This window comes from Brachyistius frenatus, unplaced genomic scaffold (genome assembly GCF_029030835.1).
Source record: "Brachyistius frenatus isolate BFR_SWC_R1_liver_20210118 unplaced genomic scaffold, ASM2903083v1 Contig_68, whole genome shotgun sequence".
Lineage (NCBI taxonomy): Eukaryota > Metazoa > Chordata > Actinopteri > Embiotocidae > Brachyistius > Brachyistius frenatus.
In genome coordinates, this window is record NW_027210667.1 from 1,529,042 (window position 1) to 1,546,918 (window position 17,877).

Sequence of the window (17,877 nt, forward strand, 5' to 3'; positions counted from 1 at the left end):
GACCCCAACACTCTTAAAGCCCAGCTCACTATTGCTGACTAAGATAACTTGATATTTTCCCCACACTTCACTAACCCTTTTAAAAAAAAAAGTATATTACATTGATTCAAAACTATATGAACAAGAAATGTCAGTCAATGAAATAAAGAATACAATTTCCTGTTATGAAGCTTAATTTAGAATTCAGGGTTTCCACAATGAACACAATGCAAATATGATTTTAGTTTATGCTCAAGTTCATATTGATATTATGGATCCGTTTAGAGTTGATATTGCTTTTACAATATGTCAGAGTGCTTCTGAGATAATACAGTTTTATGAGGATGATTGCAGTTTAGAAAGAAAAAAAAATTCTCTGCTGCAGTGAAACATTTACAAGGGCACTCTGTTTTTTAAGACTCTGAGGAGAGTGGTTCGAATTTCACTTGTATACAGCCCGTATACAATTGGATTTAGAAGCGGAGGTACAAGAAATATTAGCATGCCCATGATCCTTTGCAAGTCAGCCGAGACATTTTCTAACCTGTGTGATAAAATTGTGAAAGTTCCCACCACTTCAAATATCATCAGGATAACTAACTGTGCGACACACGTGTTGACAGCCTTCGTCTTTGCTTCGGATTTCCGTGTCACCAGACACATGATTAGAATTTTAACATAGGAATACACCTGAACAGACACGCTCACAGCCTGCATGATGGCTGTGTTAAACAGGCCTATGATGTTATTGACTGCCATGTTTCCGCATGTGATCTTCAGGAGAGACGGGTTATCACAGAACACATTCATGATTACAGATTTGCACCTTGGAAGCCTTGTCTGCAAAGAGAACAACGATACAATCAAGACAAAGTCAAGACCCCAAACTAGAGAAATGATGCAAATGACAACTCTGGGGGTCATTAGAGAGGTGTAGCGTAACGGCATGCAGATGGCAACGTAACGATCAACGGACATTGCTGCAAGAATAAACAAAATCCCGCCACCGTACATGTGGAGCAGGAAGGCCTGTAAAACACAGAGAGGGTAGTAAATCTTATTTGTCTCTGTAACGATATCTGAGAGTACTTTTGGTAGCATTGCACTTATTCCTATTAGATCATTGAACGGAAGATTAATCAGGATGAAATACATGGGTTTGTGAAGGTTCCTCTTCAGAATAATCAAAGTCAGCAAGGTCAGGTTGCAGGAAATTCCCCAAAAATAAATCACAATACCGAGAAAAAATATGGGATACTTTCCTCCAGGTGAGATAACAAAAGGTTGGAGTGTTAACTCAGAACTAAATCCAAAAGTTTTGTTTTCCATTTTTGATTTGACTGGCGAAAAGAAAAACAACCATGAAAATTAATTAATGTAAATCAAGTCAATGTCTCAGCAGAAGTCTGGACAACATGTCACTTTCAGAGTGAAGCTGCCTGAAGTGCTGAGAGCTGCCCTGCTCATCTGGCATCACGCTTGTGTCCCTGACCGTAACTTGTTCACGTCATGTTTGCCTCTGGGATTATCAGTGGCTTCACAAAGATAAACAACATTCAGTATTAGAGGGAATAAAGTTTTGAGGAGAGCCCGACTGATATTAGGGCATAATTAAAATTCCAATATTTATACATCGGCCAATATTCTTTACATACTATGTACTGTTTATACAGTATATACAAACACTCTTTTTTGCAGTGATCCCTCGAATGTGTCTATTCAAAACTTTTGAGACCTGTGTGAAAGAGATCTAATGGAGGCAGGATATTTGACCATCTGTGCACTGAAGCAGTAAACTTCACTGGGGAAAAAACACAAATACAACAATTTTTTTTATGCACCCCAAGCATCTTGTTCTGCATTATGCTCTGTAAAAACGTTTTCAGTTATTGAAAAGTTATTGATGGGTTCAATGTCTGTATGTTTGAGTAGGACCCTGTCTGCACATCCACCATACGTCCAAGATGGGTTCAAAATCCTTCTGGCTCCTCAGAAGACATCGGCTAAGATTTTAAACTGACATCTTTTGGCTAATTGTTGAATAGGAGGAGAGGAGAGGAGAGGAGAGGAGAGGAGAGGAGAGGAGAGGAGAGGAGAGGAGAGGAGAGGAGAGGAGAGGAGAGGAGAGGAGAGGAGAGGAGAGGAGAGGAGAGGAGAGGAGAGGAGAGGAGAGGAGAGGATCAACCCTGGTCCTGCAGTCCTGGGTTGTCGATCCATACTACCTCCTACGTCCACTCACCCGCAACCTGTCGTCAATGCTACCAGCCATCTGTCCTATTCCGTCGTCTTGCCGCGGACTACCTCTATCTAGCCTGCTGCCCTGTGTCGGACCTTGGGAGACCACACACTCTATCCACCTTGCCAGCCTGCCTCGGACTCATCCTCCACCAGAAAATAAAGTCTGTTCTGTACTTGAACTCGATTCTGTGTCTGCATGTGGGTCCTATCCAGTCCCACCTCATAACAATAGCAGTATTAATGACCAGTCTAAAGAAGTAGGAAACAGATGAAGAACATACAGTGCATCCGGAAAGTATTCACAGTGCTTCACTTTTTACACATTTTGTTATGTTACAGCCTTGTTCCAAAATGGATTAAATTCATTTTTTTCCTCAAAATTCTACACACAATACCCCATAATGACAAAGTGAAAATAGTTTGTTTAACATTTTTGCAAATCTATTAAAAATAAAGAATGAAAATATAACACGTACATAAGTATTCACAGCCTTTGCTCAATACTTTGTTGAAGCACCTTTGGCAGAAATTACAGCCTCAAGTCTTTTTGAGTATGATGCTATAAGCTTGGCACACCTATTCTTGGGCAGTTTCTCTCATTCTTCTTTGCAGGACCTCTCAAGCTCCATCAGGTTGGATGGGGAGCGTCGGTGCACAGCCATTTTCAGATCTCTCCAGAGATGTTCAATCGGGTTCAAGTCTGGGCTCTGGCTGGGCCTCTCAAAGACATTCACAGAGTTGTCCCGAAGCCATTCCTTTGTTATCTTGGCTGTGTGCTTCGGGTCGTTGTCCTGTTGGAAGATGAACCTTCGCCCCAGTCTGAGGTCCAGAGCGCTCTGGAGCAGGTTTTCATCAAGGATGTCTCTGTACATTGCTGCATTCATCTTTCCCTCCATCCTGACTAGTCTCCCAGTTCCTGCCGCTGAAAAACATCCCCACAGCATGATGCTGCCACCACCATGCTTCACCGTAGAGATGGTATTGGCCAGGTGATGAGCGGTGCCTGGTTTCCTCCAAACATGACGCTTGGCATTCAGGCCAAAGAGTTCAATCTCTGTTTCATCAGACCAGAGAATTTAGTTTCTCATGGTCTGACAGTCCTTCAGGTGCCTTTTGGTAAACTCCAGCTGGGCTGTCATGTGCCTTTTACTGAAGAGTGGCTTCCGTCTGGCCACTCTACCATACAGGCCTGCTTGGTGGAGTGCTGCAGAGATGGTTGTCCTTCTGGAAGGTTCTCCTCTCTTCACAGAGCAACGTTGGAGCTCTGTCGGAGTGGCCATCGGGTTCTTGGTCACCTCCCTGACTAAGGCCCTTCTCTCCCGATCGTTCAGTTTGGCCGGGCGGCCGACTCTAGGAAGAGTCCTGCTGGTTCCAAACTTCTTCCATTTACAGATGATGGAGGCCACTGTGCTCATTGGGACCTTCAATGCTGCAGAAATGTTTCTGTACCCTTCCCCAGATCTGTGCCTCCATACAATCCTGTCTCGGAGGTCTACAGACAATTCTTTGGACTTCATGGCTTGGTTTGTGCTCTGACATGCACTGTCAACTGTGGGACTTTATATAGACAGTGTGTGTCTTTCCAAATCATGTCCAATCAACTGAATTTACCACAGGTGGACTCCAATCAAGTTGTAGAAACATATCAAGGATGATCAGTGGAAACAGGATGCACCTGAGCTCAATTTTGAGTGTAATGGCAAAGGCTGCGAATACTTAAGTACATGTGATTTTTTTTTTTTTTTTTCGTTTTTGATTTTTAATAGATTTGCAAAAATTTCCCCCAAAAAATATTTCACATTGTCATTATGGGGTATTGTGTGTAGAATTTAGAGGGAAAATGAATTTAATCCATTTTGGAATAAGGCTGTAATAAAACAAAATGTGGAAAAAGTGAAGCGCTGTGAATACTTTCCGGATGCACTGTAGATAAAACAGAAAAAGATTAATGGACATTAACTAGTCTTTTAAGACACCAAAAAGTGGACAATTGCGCCCAGACCAGGACGGACTGACTGAGTTTTTGTAAATGTAGAGCTGTTAAATAAAATATGTCTGTTTCAATGTTTAAAGGTTTACAAATCCACTCAGAGAGCTGATTGCAGCTTTTAATGGTGGACTATCAGGTCTAATAAAAATTACATTTAAGTACTGCTGGTAAGATGTGCTGAAGATAGAAATGTGGCCACAAACTCATATAACATCTACTTTCAAGTTGTAATAGTATAACGATATAATACATATCATCAGGAATAAAATAAATCATATTTTCCAGGAACCTTTTTAACTAAAGGGCTTCTGCAAAACTATTATGTTGGCAGAATTACATCAGCTAGATGCCTCAAAACACAAGTATTAATGGGCCCCTCTGAGATACAATTGAATGATGTGTTATTATCTGTTTCCCTTTGTAATTAATCCCTGGACAAATGGTAAACCTCCGGTCGGTAATGAAACACTGTTGCATTTGCTAATGAGGGATGTTGTTTAATATCACCCATGGGAGGCTGCATGTAAGTCAAATGTTTCCAAGTTCTTATGTGAGGTTGCATTTGACTAGTCAACATTTGATTCCATAACTTTAATCACTAAGTGTGTTAATAAGTTCAGATTTTTAAAGTTAAAATACGAGAATGTTGTTTTTCTGAAAATGCTTTTTTAGTCATTCCTCTGAAATTTATTCACAAAGTATTTACAGTATTTTCATATTATGATTTTTAATTATTTATAAAAACTGTGCATGTGTTACAACAGTTATTATTTAGCCTTTTTACTTTTGTTTTCTCTGTCTAAACACTAAAATTATAATTGAAACAGAGCGCTGAAGTGGTTGCATCAGGCCACACGGAACAAGCACCTTTTTTAATTTACACAGATGGGCAGTTAGGACATGAGGACATTAGGAAAGACTAAACGTCTCACCGCTGAGAGATGGACGTGATGGACCCTTGAGCGGGTTTAATAATTGATTTGACCCTCTAATTACTTTGTCTTGCCTCGCAGAAAACTCCATGGTGTGTACCAGCTCTCTCAGGCCTTTCTTTGTAGAGTTTTCCGTGATCTTGTGTTCTTTCCATGAGTTTTGTCTGAAACTATAGCACCCTTAATTTGTGGATGATGTAGAGGTGGCCTCTGGGTTTGCTTATAGGTATTGATCCAGTAATAAACTGGTGACCAGTCAAACTCTGCATGGGTTTATTTTTTCTGACATAACACTATTCTGTTAGTGACCATTCTGTTGCAGTGTGTTGGTTTTGATATGACTGAGGCCTAAAGTAGCTCTGAGATGGTTTTGTGCAGTTTACATTGTTGGGCGTTTGTCTCTGGAGAAGGCCTCAAGGCTCAAAGAGTGAGTCTTTTTTGTTTTATGTCTCTCTGTTTATAAAGTTGGACTGTGGTGTTTTTACACATCCATACAGTAAATATTTTTAGTTACTGAAAAGGATACATTTCTGGGGTGCTCAGCCTCCGAATGGTTAAAGTGCATCATTGCACTGTCCACAATTCAATTCATAACTAACTCATTTTTCACAACCTCCTCATTTCTTGACTGTTTCTTCATTTACCCATTCCAATAAAAACAATAATTCCAAATAAAAAAGTTCAAAGTCCTGCAGGGTCCTGGGCTACCAGTTCTCATCCCATTGCGTCAAATACTGCAGTTGTGTCACAACTTGCTGGCCACTATGTGGCTCGGTGTAGGAAAAGATGATGTTCAGCGGTAAATGTGGCACAGTCGCAATTCTGCTTAAGTTTAGGGATCAAAACATTGGGTGAGGTTTGGGAAAAGATCACAATACAGCTCAAATTAGATAATTCTACATGTTACACTTAAGTCCGATAAGTAACTTACAAAGTACTTATGTTACTTAAAACTCATCAATGTGTTTAACCAAGCTGTAACTAAAATACAACTAAAGACTTCAGGGTCGAGACACCAGGGGACTCTTTGAGGAGACAAGTCCTTGTTAAATTTACAAAAAAAAAAAAAAAAAAAAAGAGCTCAAAGGCAGAAGACAGTGAACTGACATCATATGTTACTCATCCTGAAGATAAAAGAAATCAGCATCCAACAGCTGACCTGGGACTCCCTCCTCCATAGGCCAGGTACTTACTGACATACAACAGTGTTACTATGCCTGTTTGGTGGTTAAGTTGAGCATTTATTTCTAAATGTGTAAAGAGAAAAGGTGAGCAGCATTGTTTCACTTTAATATACTGTTGTTATGCCTATTGTATCTTTATAATGTAATTGTCAGTAGTAGCCAATAGTCAGTGATGATTTTTTTATTCAATTCATGTATGTTTTTTTTTGTGTATTCTGATATGTTTATGTTGTCATGTTTTAGATTTTTTTTTAATGTTTCAGACAAAAAAATTAAGCAAGTAACAGAATTATACCCAATATGTACCATGTATCGTTTACTATTTTTGTTATTACACATATTGTAAAATTTAACATGTTTCAGTGATTTAACTTTCTTTTTTTTTCTCTTTCAGGTTTTCCATCAAATTAAACAGAATGGAAAAAAACACAACAATTTCCACTGATATCCTCGAGATCCAAGGTTTTGACATCTCTCCAGGGTTCATACATCCTGTGTTTTTCTTACTGCTGTTTGTGTACTTTTCCCTGCTTTTTTCTAACATTGGAGTTCTGGTGCTCATCATCACCGAGAAGAGTTTGCACCAGCCGATGTACATTCTCTTCTGTAACCTGTCCGTCAACGACCTCATAGGTAACACGGTCCTGCTGCCTCGGCTGATGGCCCACGTCCTTTCGACAGAACGGTTCATCACCTACAACCAGTGTGTGGCTCAAGCCTTTCACAGCCACACGTTTGGCTCGGCCTCGCACATGATTCTCGTCATCATGGCGATTGACAGATATGTGGCGATATGTTACCCCTTGAGGTACAGCTCCATCATGAGCACCAGGACTGTGGTTGGGCTGTCAGCAACTGCATGGGGGGTCTCCTTAGTGCTTGTGTCTATTCTGATAGGGCTAACTGTGAGGCTGCCACTTTGTAGATCGGTTATACAAAACGCTTACTGTGACAATGCATCGCTGTTCAAGCTTTCCTGCGAGGACGTGTCTATCAACAACATCTATGGACTCTTTTTCACGGTGCTGCTGTTTTCTTGTTCAATCGGAGGCATAGCTGTCACCTATTTCAGAATAGCTCTCATCTGTTGGATCAAGAAAAACAAAGAGCTGAATAACAAAGCGCTGCAAACCTGTGCAAGCCACCTTGTTCTTTATCTTATCATGCTCTGGTCAGGGTTTCTGACAATCATATTGCATCGTTTCCCCAATTACCCCGATTTAAGGAAGATTGCGTTTATTTTATTTCATGTTGTGCCTGCTAATTTAAATCCAATCATTTATGGGATGCAAACAAATTCATTACGGGATAAAATTATTCAAATACTGCAAAGAAAAGTGACTCCAACATAGCTCTTTCTATCTTCTATTCATATCAAAGGCTTAAACATAAAGACATGTGTGGTTGATAACTTTCACTCCTGTTCTAAAGTCGTCTGTATCTGGAACACAGAGATGTTGTTGGACACTTTTGCCTGCTTCAGGAAATGCTTGTTTCCATGACCCCTTAAAATCCAACAAGCTAGTCTAGGCCGAGTCTGTCCTCTCTCACTTATTTTGATTATTGCAAATCCACTAAAATCACAATTTCTTTTGACAGAGCATTAAATATTCCTTTAATGAACTTTAAAAATCATGCAATTAAAGTATATTCATATATTTATTTTCTGTGCGTTGCATAGATATGGTGATGCGGTGTATCTGTTATGAACAGCTTATTATTCTAAGACTTTAACTCAGAAGAAGTTGTTAATGATATTTTTAACTTCTAAAAACTCTGCATGATATATTTTATGTCCAACTAAATTATCCAAATATCAGTTTCTGTTTGATGGCCTGCTAATGTGAGTGAGTGTTATCTATTAGCCTTTTTCACTTAATTTTACTGTTCAAATTAGTTATTGTGAGTCGTATTGAACATATTCAGGGTCAGTAAAGAATAAGCGGTAAAGAATGTATTTGAAAACATTTGTCTATGATAAAGCAATTACATCCTCATAACATTTTTTTCTATTGGAAAGGTGCTTATCTGTTCTCTTTGATCCTATGTGGCATTGCTCAATTTTCTATTGTAGTAGTGACTCTTCTTTTGTTATTATTATTATTATTATTATTATTATTATTATTATTATTATTGTCTGTCACAGCTGTGTATAATCTTAACAGAATGTTAACAGAAATTAACAGAAATTTACAGTGGTGGGCTAAGTATTTCTGAATAGGAAATTAATTAATTTTAATCCTCAAAACATACAGCCCTCATCTGTCCTTGATAACAAAGAGGAATTCTGCTCTTATATGCCACAGGGACCTCAGGGACCTACATCTTCCAGGTTTAGTGGCCTGATTAAATTGTCCATCACATCTCAGTTTAATCCAGAAATTCTTCACTTCTCAAAATGTGCATTTTAATGCTCTTTCTAACAGTTCTTCAAATATATTCAAACACAGTTCTGCTGTTCATTCTATTATTACTAGAATGGTCGTGATTTAAATTAAAGAAGAATAACCCATTTTGCAGCATAAAGTCCAGAGATAACACAGATGACGAGCAAAGGAAATGGTTGCTATCCAGGGGATTAAACAGATAATCCATGAGTCTCACTGAGATGTTTTTTTTCTCTTGGCCTGATTTTTTTGTTCTGGATTTTACCTGGTTGTGTTTCTGAACATGTTGATGCTTCTGTAAAAGTAGGTCACACGCTTTCTTTTACTGATCGGCGGAATAGTAATTTTTTTTTGCATCTTCCACTTGTGTATTCGTGTATTTTTGTATTTATTTTCAAAATTGAATTAGTCACATAAAGAAAACGTAATCTAAACTTTGTTTTCTGGAGACCAAAGTCCGGCTTCATCCCCTAAAGACACCAACAACAATATTCAGTGTTTTTATAAATAAATAATAATTATTGGTGTCTGGCCTGTTCACCTTTTAGTCTCCTTCTGAAACTCACTATCTGAAAATAATAATTATAATAAAAGAGAATTAATGTTTGAAATTTGTGAAGCAACAATGGATGCTGTCGCCTTCGTCACTTCTTGACATGCTTTTGTAAATTCCATGATAGTTATGAAAGTACCATCATTAGAAAAACGCATTGATTTGCCTGCAGATTTGTAATTTCTTCAGTGGGTGTAAAAACTTTTACACAACATTGGGGCAAATGTTATCAACAACAAAACAGGTAAACAACACGTTTATCAAAGATCTAATTCTACTACTATATATATACTGCAGTAGGGCCTTTAGAATAGACCATCTCTAAAAAACAAAATCTGAATGTTAAATAAACGATTGGATAATACTCAAGAAATCCTGTAACCTCTGTGTTATGTACACCAGACCAACAGTTAGATGGCTTTGCCCATGATGAGAAGGCTCATTAAAAACACCATGATGAAAAATAACCACATAAAGAAGCGGTCTAAGACTTTGGCCACCTTCTTCCACTCCCCAGTTCTTTTCTGTGTGCCCCTCTGATCTCTGTAACAGTTGGCTATGTACTCTATGTTTCGCAGCAGCTGCATCTCATTGTTTTGGGTGCTGCACAATATCTCTCCGTCTTTTCTCTCTCCGTCGCTCACTCCTCCCTTCCTGCATCTCCTCGGACCCTCCGAATCGCCACAGTCCATGCTCATGAATGTGCCATCCTTCCAAGCGCTGTAGTTTTTGGTAGGGTTCTTCCCCATTGAGCCTATCGGACTCATCATGTGATCGACGTCTTCTCTCTCCTCTGCGGCCGTGTAGCCGACTTCTGTGTTTTTCACTGAAATAAATGACTGCTGTACAGCTGTCTCTTGCCCTCTCTCCATTTTGAAAGCACACTCCTCTCTGCCCGGTCCTGCCTGGCCATTATTGGTGCAGTTGGTGTTCTTTACAGGCGGAGGTTCCTGTTTCTCCGGCTGTGGTGACATGCAGTTTTCCCCAACTTCATAAACAAAGCACATCCTGGCCATGTGCTGCAGAATGAATGTCTTGGCCCACTTGGGAACAGGCTTGGCGTCCGGGCCACAGTGGTGTATGTTCATGATGAAGATGGTCAGGGCAGTAGAGGCAGTGATCATGGTCATTGTTGCAATGTAATATTTCCCTGTGGAAGGAAATAAGACAAGGAAATCATCATTGAGAGTTGTAGTGTACAGCCATTACACATAAGCCCCTTTTCGGTTGCTGGTACCAGCTCTACTCTACTTGACTCGCTTTTAGTATTTCTCTATTCTGTTTTCTCCCCCTTAATGTGGCATTGTTTATTATAGTGACACCTCATCATCTTCAAGGTAACAAGAACACTGACAATGGAGATACGGAGGCTTAAAGCAGGAAGACAAAATACAAAATAAAAAGAACAGGAGAGTTTAGTATTGGAAGGTTTTTGCAAATGCAAAGACACAGGCATCTCTCTGACCAATCATTGGTATGCATTTAAGTATTGACCTTGATGGGGTGATAACAAAAACTTGGGACAGGTACTATCCACAACATTTGCCCAACGGAAAACCAAAAAAAGCGAGCACAGTCGAGACCAGCAGTCTCCAGCAGTGGAAAAAGGGCAATATTAGGATTTGATCCCAGTTTACTACTCTTACCAATAAGTGGGACATTCTCAGAGGGTGGCATGATTTCTGCAACCAACAGCTGAAACACAGTGAGTGCCAGCATCACAGTGACACCCAAAGACACCTTTTCTCCAGAGTCAGCAGGAAGGTAGAAGCCCAGCGGAGCCAGAAAAGAGATCATCACACACGGGATGAGCAGGTTGAAGACATAGAAGGAAGCTCTTCTCTTCAGTTCCAGTGTGTAGGTAACATCTGGGTAAGGGTCAGCACAGCAGCCATACACAATAATGTTCTTCTTAGTTGGCATGCCGAGCACCTCCCACTCAACATTGTCCACCAGGTCGGCCAGGTCTGCACTGTCCATGGCATTCAGGATGTCAAGCTGGTTCCCGTTGTAGGTCCAGGAGCCGTAGGTAAACCTGCATTGCTGAGCGTCGAAGGGGAAGAAAGACACATCCACTTTGCACGAGCTCTTTGTGATAGCCGGGGAATCCCACATTATCTGGCCATCATGTTGGATCACCACGTTGGTGTCCATGGGGCCAGTGAAATGATTGTCTGCACTGAAAAACAAAGAAAACTTATCCTGAAAAAGAAATTAGAGCAACACTGTTCATATTCTGCGACAGAGTATCAGGTCCACATTAAGAGAAGCAAAATAAAAGCAGAACGTTTTTTTCTTTTAACTTTGCATTTGAAAATAAAGTCTGATAACATTTTGACATTTTCATTTTATTATCGCCATTTTTACTATATGAAGGTTATTTCCACTGCATTGTCAACAATTTGACATGTATAGCAACTTTATTTTCCTCATCGATCTTTACTATCTACATATTAATTTAATTCTTGACATTTTCCCTTTTATTCTCAAAATGCAAAATCATAATGTGACCCTAATATTTAGTCGTAACTTTCACACAAGAGCAAATATATATTTTGGACACCTTTGAAAAAAAAAAATCATTGAGGACCTGCTGTGACTAGTTTTAATAGCTGGAAAATGATTTGAGAAAGAAACTTGATCAGAATACAAAGGCACAAGTAAACCAACTGAGAAGAGAGTCAACACATTTTGGAGAGTTGCACTCATTCCTCAGCATTGTGTCTGCATTTTATATCCCTTCATAAATGCAACATGCATATTTTTCTATGTCATTATGTGGTCGGCCTACATTATTGTTTGAGGTTGTCATAATCACTGTAATTTCCTCAGAAGCATCACGAGCAAGGTAAGCTACTTGGCCCCACATCCACTCATACTGCTTCATCTCTATGTCACAAAAACTGTGCCTCTGACTTTAATATCAAAATGTGTTGTTATCAGCTGAGCTGTTGGATAAGTTGGGATATAAAAAGCAGACGAAGGCCTGAACACTCCCATAAATAATGGCTTCAAGGAATGTTCAGATTGTGCCTTTTATACTGACCAATATAAGGCATCCTGGGATGGCAATAGAATGATTAACCCAGTACCAGTCCGACCTACTTGTTATATAGGACTATATCAGGTCTCCATACATAACTACCAGGTATGCGGATGGTATCGAGTCCATCGTAATCATCTTTATTCCATTTGAGGTGTGCATCAACCCACACTTGCCGTATCCATAAATATGCAGTCAAAATCTGGTTTCGCTCATCCTGTGAAATATTGACAGTTATGAAAAGTTTTTGACAACAACAGGGTACAAATAACCACTGACAAGATCAAATATCAAAATTCCATGTCTCATTGATGTACGGATATCTCCTCTGATAACTTTTACACATATAATCTTGAGCTGAACTTGTGTGCACTGCGGGGTTTTACCATGTCAATAACTTGTGACAGTGTAACCTGCAGAGTCACATTCAGGATGGTGTTAGTGTCCTCTACGGGCCTCAGTGCGCTGGTGTAGTTAGTGAATAAGTCATTCAGGAGCTTCTGGGCATATTTTCCATTAGCGCAACGACAGGCTGGAAGGCACGAAGAGAAACAGGTTACACTTGTATTACCATAAAGCAATAATTCAATATTATTTATTTCAATAATTATGTCAGTCATGTTACATTTTAGTTAGAGAATAATTAAGTATTTGCTTAAATCAACAGCCTGATGTGATCAGAATGTTTTTTTTAAACATATGACGAGTTATCTTTTCTGGCCAGTGACATGCAGAGTAAAGCCGGTGCATTTGATTCAGCTGAGGTTGGAAGAAAAGGAGAAACATGTGAGCCAAAATGCGAACGCATGGCAGATGGTGAGAGGGGACAGAGGGGATGTCAGGCTAGATTACCCCTCTACAAAGCTCTAGAAAGAGATCAAGCAAATCTGCCATTACGTACACAGCAGCAACTTTCTCTGCTTCGGCTGGGTATGTATGAGTGGAATGTGTCAAATGAATGCTTAATCCACTGGACACACATCATATGAGTATGAAAATGAGTCTTGACAGGGATGCTGGAAATTATTCAGCAAAAAAAAGCAGCCATCTTTTCATTTTTTTTTCTTCATGTTTTATAAGGGAATTATTCATTAAACCGCTTTCATCTCAGGTACATCAGCCCAGCAATCAATCTTCTTCTCATAAGGATCATTATTTTCAGTTATTTAGTCTAATTGAGAGAGCTGTTGATTTATTTGAATGGCAATTTTGGAGATTGTAATTTTTTATGTTGTTTACGGGTTATACCGCTGGCAGGTGTCCCCAATATTTTTTCGACCCAGTTCATTGAAACAGGAGAGGCAAAATATTAGGAACACCTCTCAATACAACACCACAAATTACAGTATCCAAAGACGCCATTTAAATGAATCCACACCGCTCTCAATCAGACTTAGTGATAACTGAAGAGTAGGATTTGTTGCTGGTCTGTTGTTGTATTGTATTAAATGCTTCACCCGTCCGTGGTTGTAATGTTATGGCTGTATATTTGGTGTATATTCTAGCTGGCATTGGTTTACAGAGTCAACAATTCAGGCTGGCCAGATGTTAACACTGAATCTCTGTCTCAATAAACCTCTGAGACCCTCTGCAGCTCTGTGGCTGCAAGTTTGCGGATTTTGAGGACCAGCTTGCGTAGGAGAGGAGAGGAATTCCAAGAACCCGTAAAATATGAAAACGATACCCTCCCCCCAAAAAATAAATACAGTCGATGAGGATCGAAGTTGACAGACAATATTATATGCAACATTTCAAAACATTTTGTCTTCATCTTTACAGGGACTATGTTTGAGATCTTTTCGATCTCACAAATGTTGGTTTCTTTTTCATATAATATTTATCACTATGAACAGTATGCTATTTTCAGGGAAATTTCACTGCCTTCATATCTTGGTCATTTAGCCATTCTTGTTTTTTTCAGAGCAGTCTCGGCTATGCAAATCTTTCATCATTTGATTTGATAATATTTTCAGATTTTTTTTTCATTAGTCTTCATATGAACGAAAAACATGTCGTTTTATGAAATTATTATGATTTTCCTCTCTCTCAACATAAAATATTGGAAGTATAAATATTTTTTTCATAATTGTATAGAGGAGATGGTCTGGAATCTGGAAACATCTGAACCATATTTGTGGGATACTCTATGACTTAACAGTTTTGAAACATATTTGCTAGGTGTCATTCGTTTATTCAGTTAAAATCTTGCTAATTTTTTGACCACAACTTTTGTATCATTGCTGAGAAATCTATTTTTGAATCTCTTCTCTTTTATCTCTTCTATTTTCCAATAGATATTATTGACTCCAGGTAAGAAATACAAGTGAAACCAAGTCAACATTTTAGATGACATAAACCGAAAATAAAATGAAAAGAAACTTACTTGGCAAAATACACAGACAGAGAAGTAAGGGAAATAACGTTTGGATCCCCCATTGCTTCATCTTGCTGAAGCAAATTATCCAGATCCCAGGATCATTTGTGAAGCTCTGTGCCAAACAAGTTCCATTCACTAAAGATAAAAAGAAAATAAAGAAAATATAAATAAAAAGCAGAGAGACGGCGAAGTCAGCAGTGCGTTTGTAATCTTCTCCTGCACAAAGAGCACTGAAAGGAAAACGAGAGGAGGGGCAGAGGAAGTTATGATACCATCACCACATGCACACTGGACATCGGATTTGTAAACGACAAGTAACCTACCACACGTGCATCTTTAATTTCGGGGGGAAATAAAAAAACAAACAAGTAAAAATCGGTCCCTAGTTTGTGGTTCAGCACCACGGGGAGCTCCCAGCTACTAAAAACCGAACATTAACACAGATTCTCGCTTTTTGTCCTCACCTGCTTTTAACATTATTCATCATGTGGTCTGTGCATTATTGTTGACAGGCTACGTGGTCCAAACGCAGTGAAGCAGCCTCTCCTCCGCTCGCTTTCTCTTCCGGGTGCTGGTGCTCCCCACCTACTCCTTTCTCCTCCTGCCTCACATGGAGGGTGTTGTTGCATCCGCAGGCCTGGTATCATCTGGTGGGAGCGCTCACCTGGACTCTTGTGGATGCACAACATGTCGCAGAGATTTAACAAGATGGCTGGATCATCCTGACGTCCTTTTCACCCTCTCGGTGATATCTGGAAGATTCATGTCCATCGCGCAGCCGGATGTAATGAATAGTATCGTTGTAGCGTTGTTGTTGTCGTTTATTAGCCAGTGCGTGTAGTTGGGGAGGACATTCTTGGTAAACAGTAAACAGAGTGGAGGTAGGTTGTTTTCATGTTGATTTCAGATTGCATATGTCCAGTAAATGCGTCCACATATCAAATATCACGTGTAAAGGTATGCACATATCACAATTAAAATGTGTAAATGCATGCATTGCATATAATGAGGCAGATTAAATCAAGATAAAAAACAATACATAAAAAAACGTGTATCCTTCACCCTTTTCCAAACTTATCTCTCAAGTAGCCTATTGAGTTCTGACTCATTATTGCGAGTGCATTATCGCCTTGTGTGATAATCTGGACAAGCTTGTGTTAAATATGTTTTTAATCATTTATTTGTCACTGTTGCAGTTTTAAGATGCTACACGGTTCAAATATCTTGGGGCATGAGCGGCCCTTGGTCATCAAGGTATCCTTCGCCACCTGTGTTCTGGGTACTGTGTGCCTACCACTGCTTGGACTAATAGCTTGTGTCTTCATCTCCTCTGTTTTCCATTTTGAGGATGCTACTGGTACACATTGCCAGGTACTGTTATTTATCAAATGAAGCAAACCATTTTTTTCCTTGCCTGTTAATTCAGTTTTTTTTTTGTGGTTCTGAGAAAACTAGGCTGTTATATTCAATGTGTTACTTTTTGTTTTCAGGTTCCTAATTATCTGCCATCGATTAGTGCCTCAATAAGCCTAAGTCCTGAGTGCTACATATGGCGGTTCTGCATCGGACTGCACTCTGCGCCGAGGTTCCTGGTGGCGTTTACCTACTTCAGATTTTACAAGACACGTTTTGCCTCTCGGTTCCCCGAGAGTTCATTCAGCTGCTTGAATCTGGCCTTCTCTATTTCTGAAAACCTTGGCCTCTTGCTCCTCACGTACGTGTCATCCAGTGAGACATACTGTGAGTAATCCATATTTTCTTTACTTTTATTTTGAAGGGGTTTCATTCAAACATGTACTTTCCCTTTGCATCACTGCCCAGTGTGAAGCTAATCTACCTCCCAAGTTAATGGAAATGTTGATTTGTTTTATATGAAGTTTTTCTGAGATACTTTTAAATACCCAGTGGAGACCATATGGGAGGTTTTAATGGTTTAATGATTTGTGGAAATGGCAAATAAAACCTAATTTATTTTAAGCTCCTCACCGCCTATTTGGCAAAATAACGTATATTGAATCAGTAATACAAAAAAAAAGAAATAGCAAAGTATTATTTCAGTTGTTTGAAGTATGGCACAGAGTTCAGTCACTGTGACAAACAAGTTTATGCATTGATTCAAAGTTTAACTTTCATTTTGGTAAGTAATTATTACAACTCTTGCCCTTTACTGACTAAAATGCACCTTTCTCTTTTTGTTTAATTTGTCTGCTTAGTTGTACATAAGGAGGGTTTTGTCCTCTTCATTGTCAGTTCCCTTATCCACATGTTGATAACCTGTCGTTTATGGAAGGCTATTAAGAAGTATTCATTAAGTCCAGAGGTAAGAAATTACAAATCAAACACTACAGACTGAAATCTGTTGTGTTATTTTCATCATTCTAGTCCAATTCAGTCTTTCTTTTTTTTTTTTTTTTACCTTTAAAGGATGCCAAGTCTCATCATTGGAAAGTGCGCTTCTTACTTCTCTACGTGTGCTTCTGTGCTTTTGCCGGATTCTTTTACTGGAAACACAACATGTACTGTGAATCAGGGAGTAAGTATTAAATCAGTCCTGTGGGCTGTGCATTAAAGAAGAATATGTAATTCAAAAACATGCTGGTCCTATGAGCAGTAATGCAAAACCACAGCCACAAAATGCTGACCAAAACATATGCCATATGTCACAGTATACCTCTGTTTCTTCTTTTAACAGGTTACACATTTTTTGCCCTGTTTGAGTACCTGGTAGTCTTCTCCAATATGGCCTTCCATCTCACAGCCGTGTGGGACTTTAAGAGCCGGGAGGTCATGGTCATTTCATCCTCTGAGGATAAAGACTTCTGACTAGAAATTCAAGGACTCAGTAATAAATGTACAGCCACTGAACCACCTGATGATAACAGCCTTGATCCTGCTCAGGAGGAAGAGTGGGATGAAGGTCTTTTCCATATATTTCCATGATGACAGCTTTCAAGTCCTTATAGAGTGTCGATGTCAGATGAGTATAAATGTTAGGGTTGTTCAGTTCACTGTAAGTGCTTTTTTTTGCCTCGGTGTCTCATTCATGGATGCCTTCACCTAAATACAGTATGTTATGTAATTTGAAATTTCCACTTTTGTACATTGCACAGCACAAGTGTGGTCATACTGTATGTGTGCCAAAGTAAAGTGACTTTTCTTCAAATGTGCTTGGCTTTTTTGTTTATTTTTATTTT

At 39.3% G+C, this 17,877-nt stretch overlaps 4 protein-coding genes across 5 annotated transcripts; 2 read left to right on the forward strand and 2 right to left on the reverse strand.

Moving 5' to 3' along the window:
* Positions 1 to 372: 372 nt before the first annotated feature.
* On the reverse strand, positions 373 to 1,308 carry LOC138625977 (olfactory receptor 1E16-like). Its single transcript, XM_069707339.1, has one exon. It carries the CDS (start codon positions 1,306 to 1,308, stop codon positions 373 to 375), a length of 936 nt encoding a protein of 311 aa, XP_069563440.1.
* Positions 1,309 to 6,736: 5,428 nt separating this feature from the next.
* LOC138625980 (olfactory receptor 52N5-like) lies at positions 6,737 to 7,675 on the forward strand. The gene has a single exon (XM_069707342.1). It carries the CDS (start codon positions 6,740 to 6,742, stop codon positions 7,673 to 7,675), a length of 936 nt encoding a protein of 311 aa, XP_069563443.1. The 5' UTR covers positions 6,737 to 6,739.
* An 895-nt stretch (positions 7,676 to 8,570) lies between these two features.
* chrna10a (cholinergic receptor, nicotinic, alpha 10a) lies at positions 8,571 to 15,410 on the reverse strand. Of its 2 annotated transcripts, none has more exons than XM_069707306.1 (6): positions 15,348 to 15,410; positions 14,690 to 14,818; positions 12,693 to 12,838; positions 12,369 to 12,523; positions 10,910 to 11,442; positions 8,571 to 10,413 (listed from the first exon to the last, which is right to left on the reverse strand). In XM_069707306.1, exons 1-6 carry the CDS (start codon positions 15,370 to 15,372, stop codon positions 9,674 to 9,676), a joined length of 1,728 nt encoding a protein of 575 aa, XP_069563407.1. In that variant the 5' UTR covers positions 15,373 to 15,410; the 3' UTR covers positions 8,571 to 9,673. The 2 variants fall into 2 exon arrangements, with proteins under 2 accessions (XP_069563407.1, XP_069563408.1); XM_069707307.1 differs by lacking the exon at positions 15,348 to 15,410 and adding an exon at positions 15,007 to 15,136.
* Positions 15,411 to 15,473: 63 nt separating this feature from the next.
* LOC138625965 (post-GPI attachment to proteins factor 2-like) lies at positions 15,474 to 17,850 on the forward strand. The gene is made up of 6 exons (XM_069707308.1): positions 15,474 to 15,564; positions 15,880 to 16,054; positions 16,174 to 16,423; positions 16,897 to 17,003; positions 17,108 to 17,216; positions 17,376 to 17,850. Exons 2-6 carry the CDS (start codon positions 15,887 to 15,889, stop codon positions 17,504 to 17,506), a joined length of 765 nt encoding a protein of 254 aa, XP_069563409.1. The 5' UTR covers positions 15,474 to 15,564; positions 15,880 to 15,886; the 3' UTR covers positions 17,507 to 17,850.
* The last annotated feature ends 27 nt before the right edge of the window (positions 17,851 to 17,877 follow it).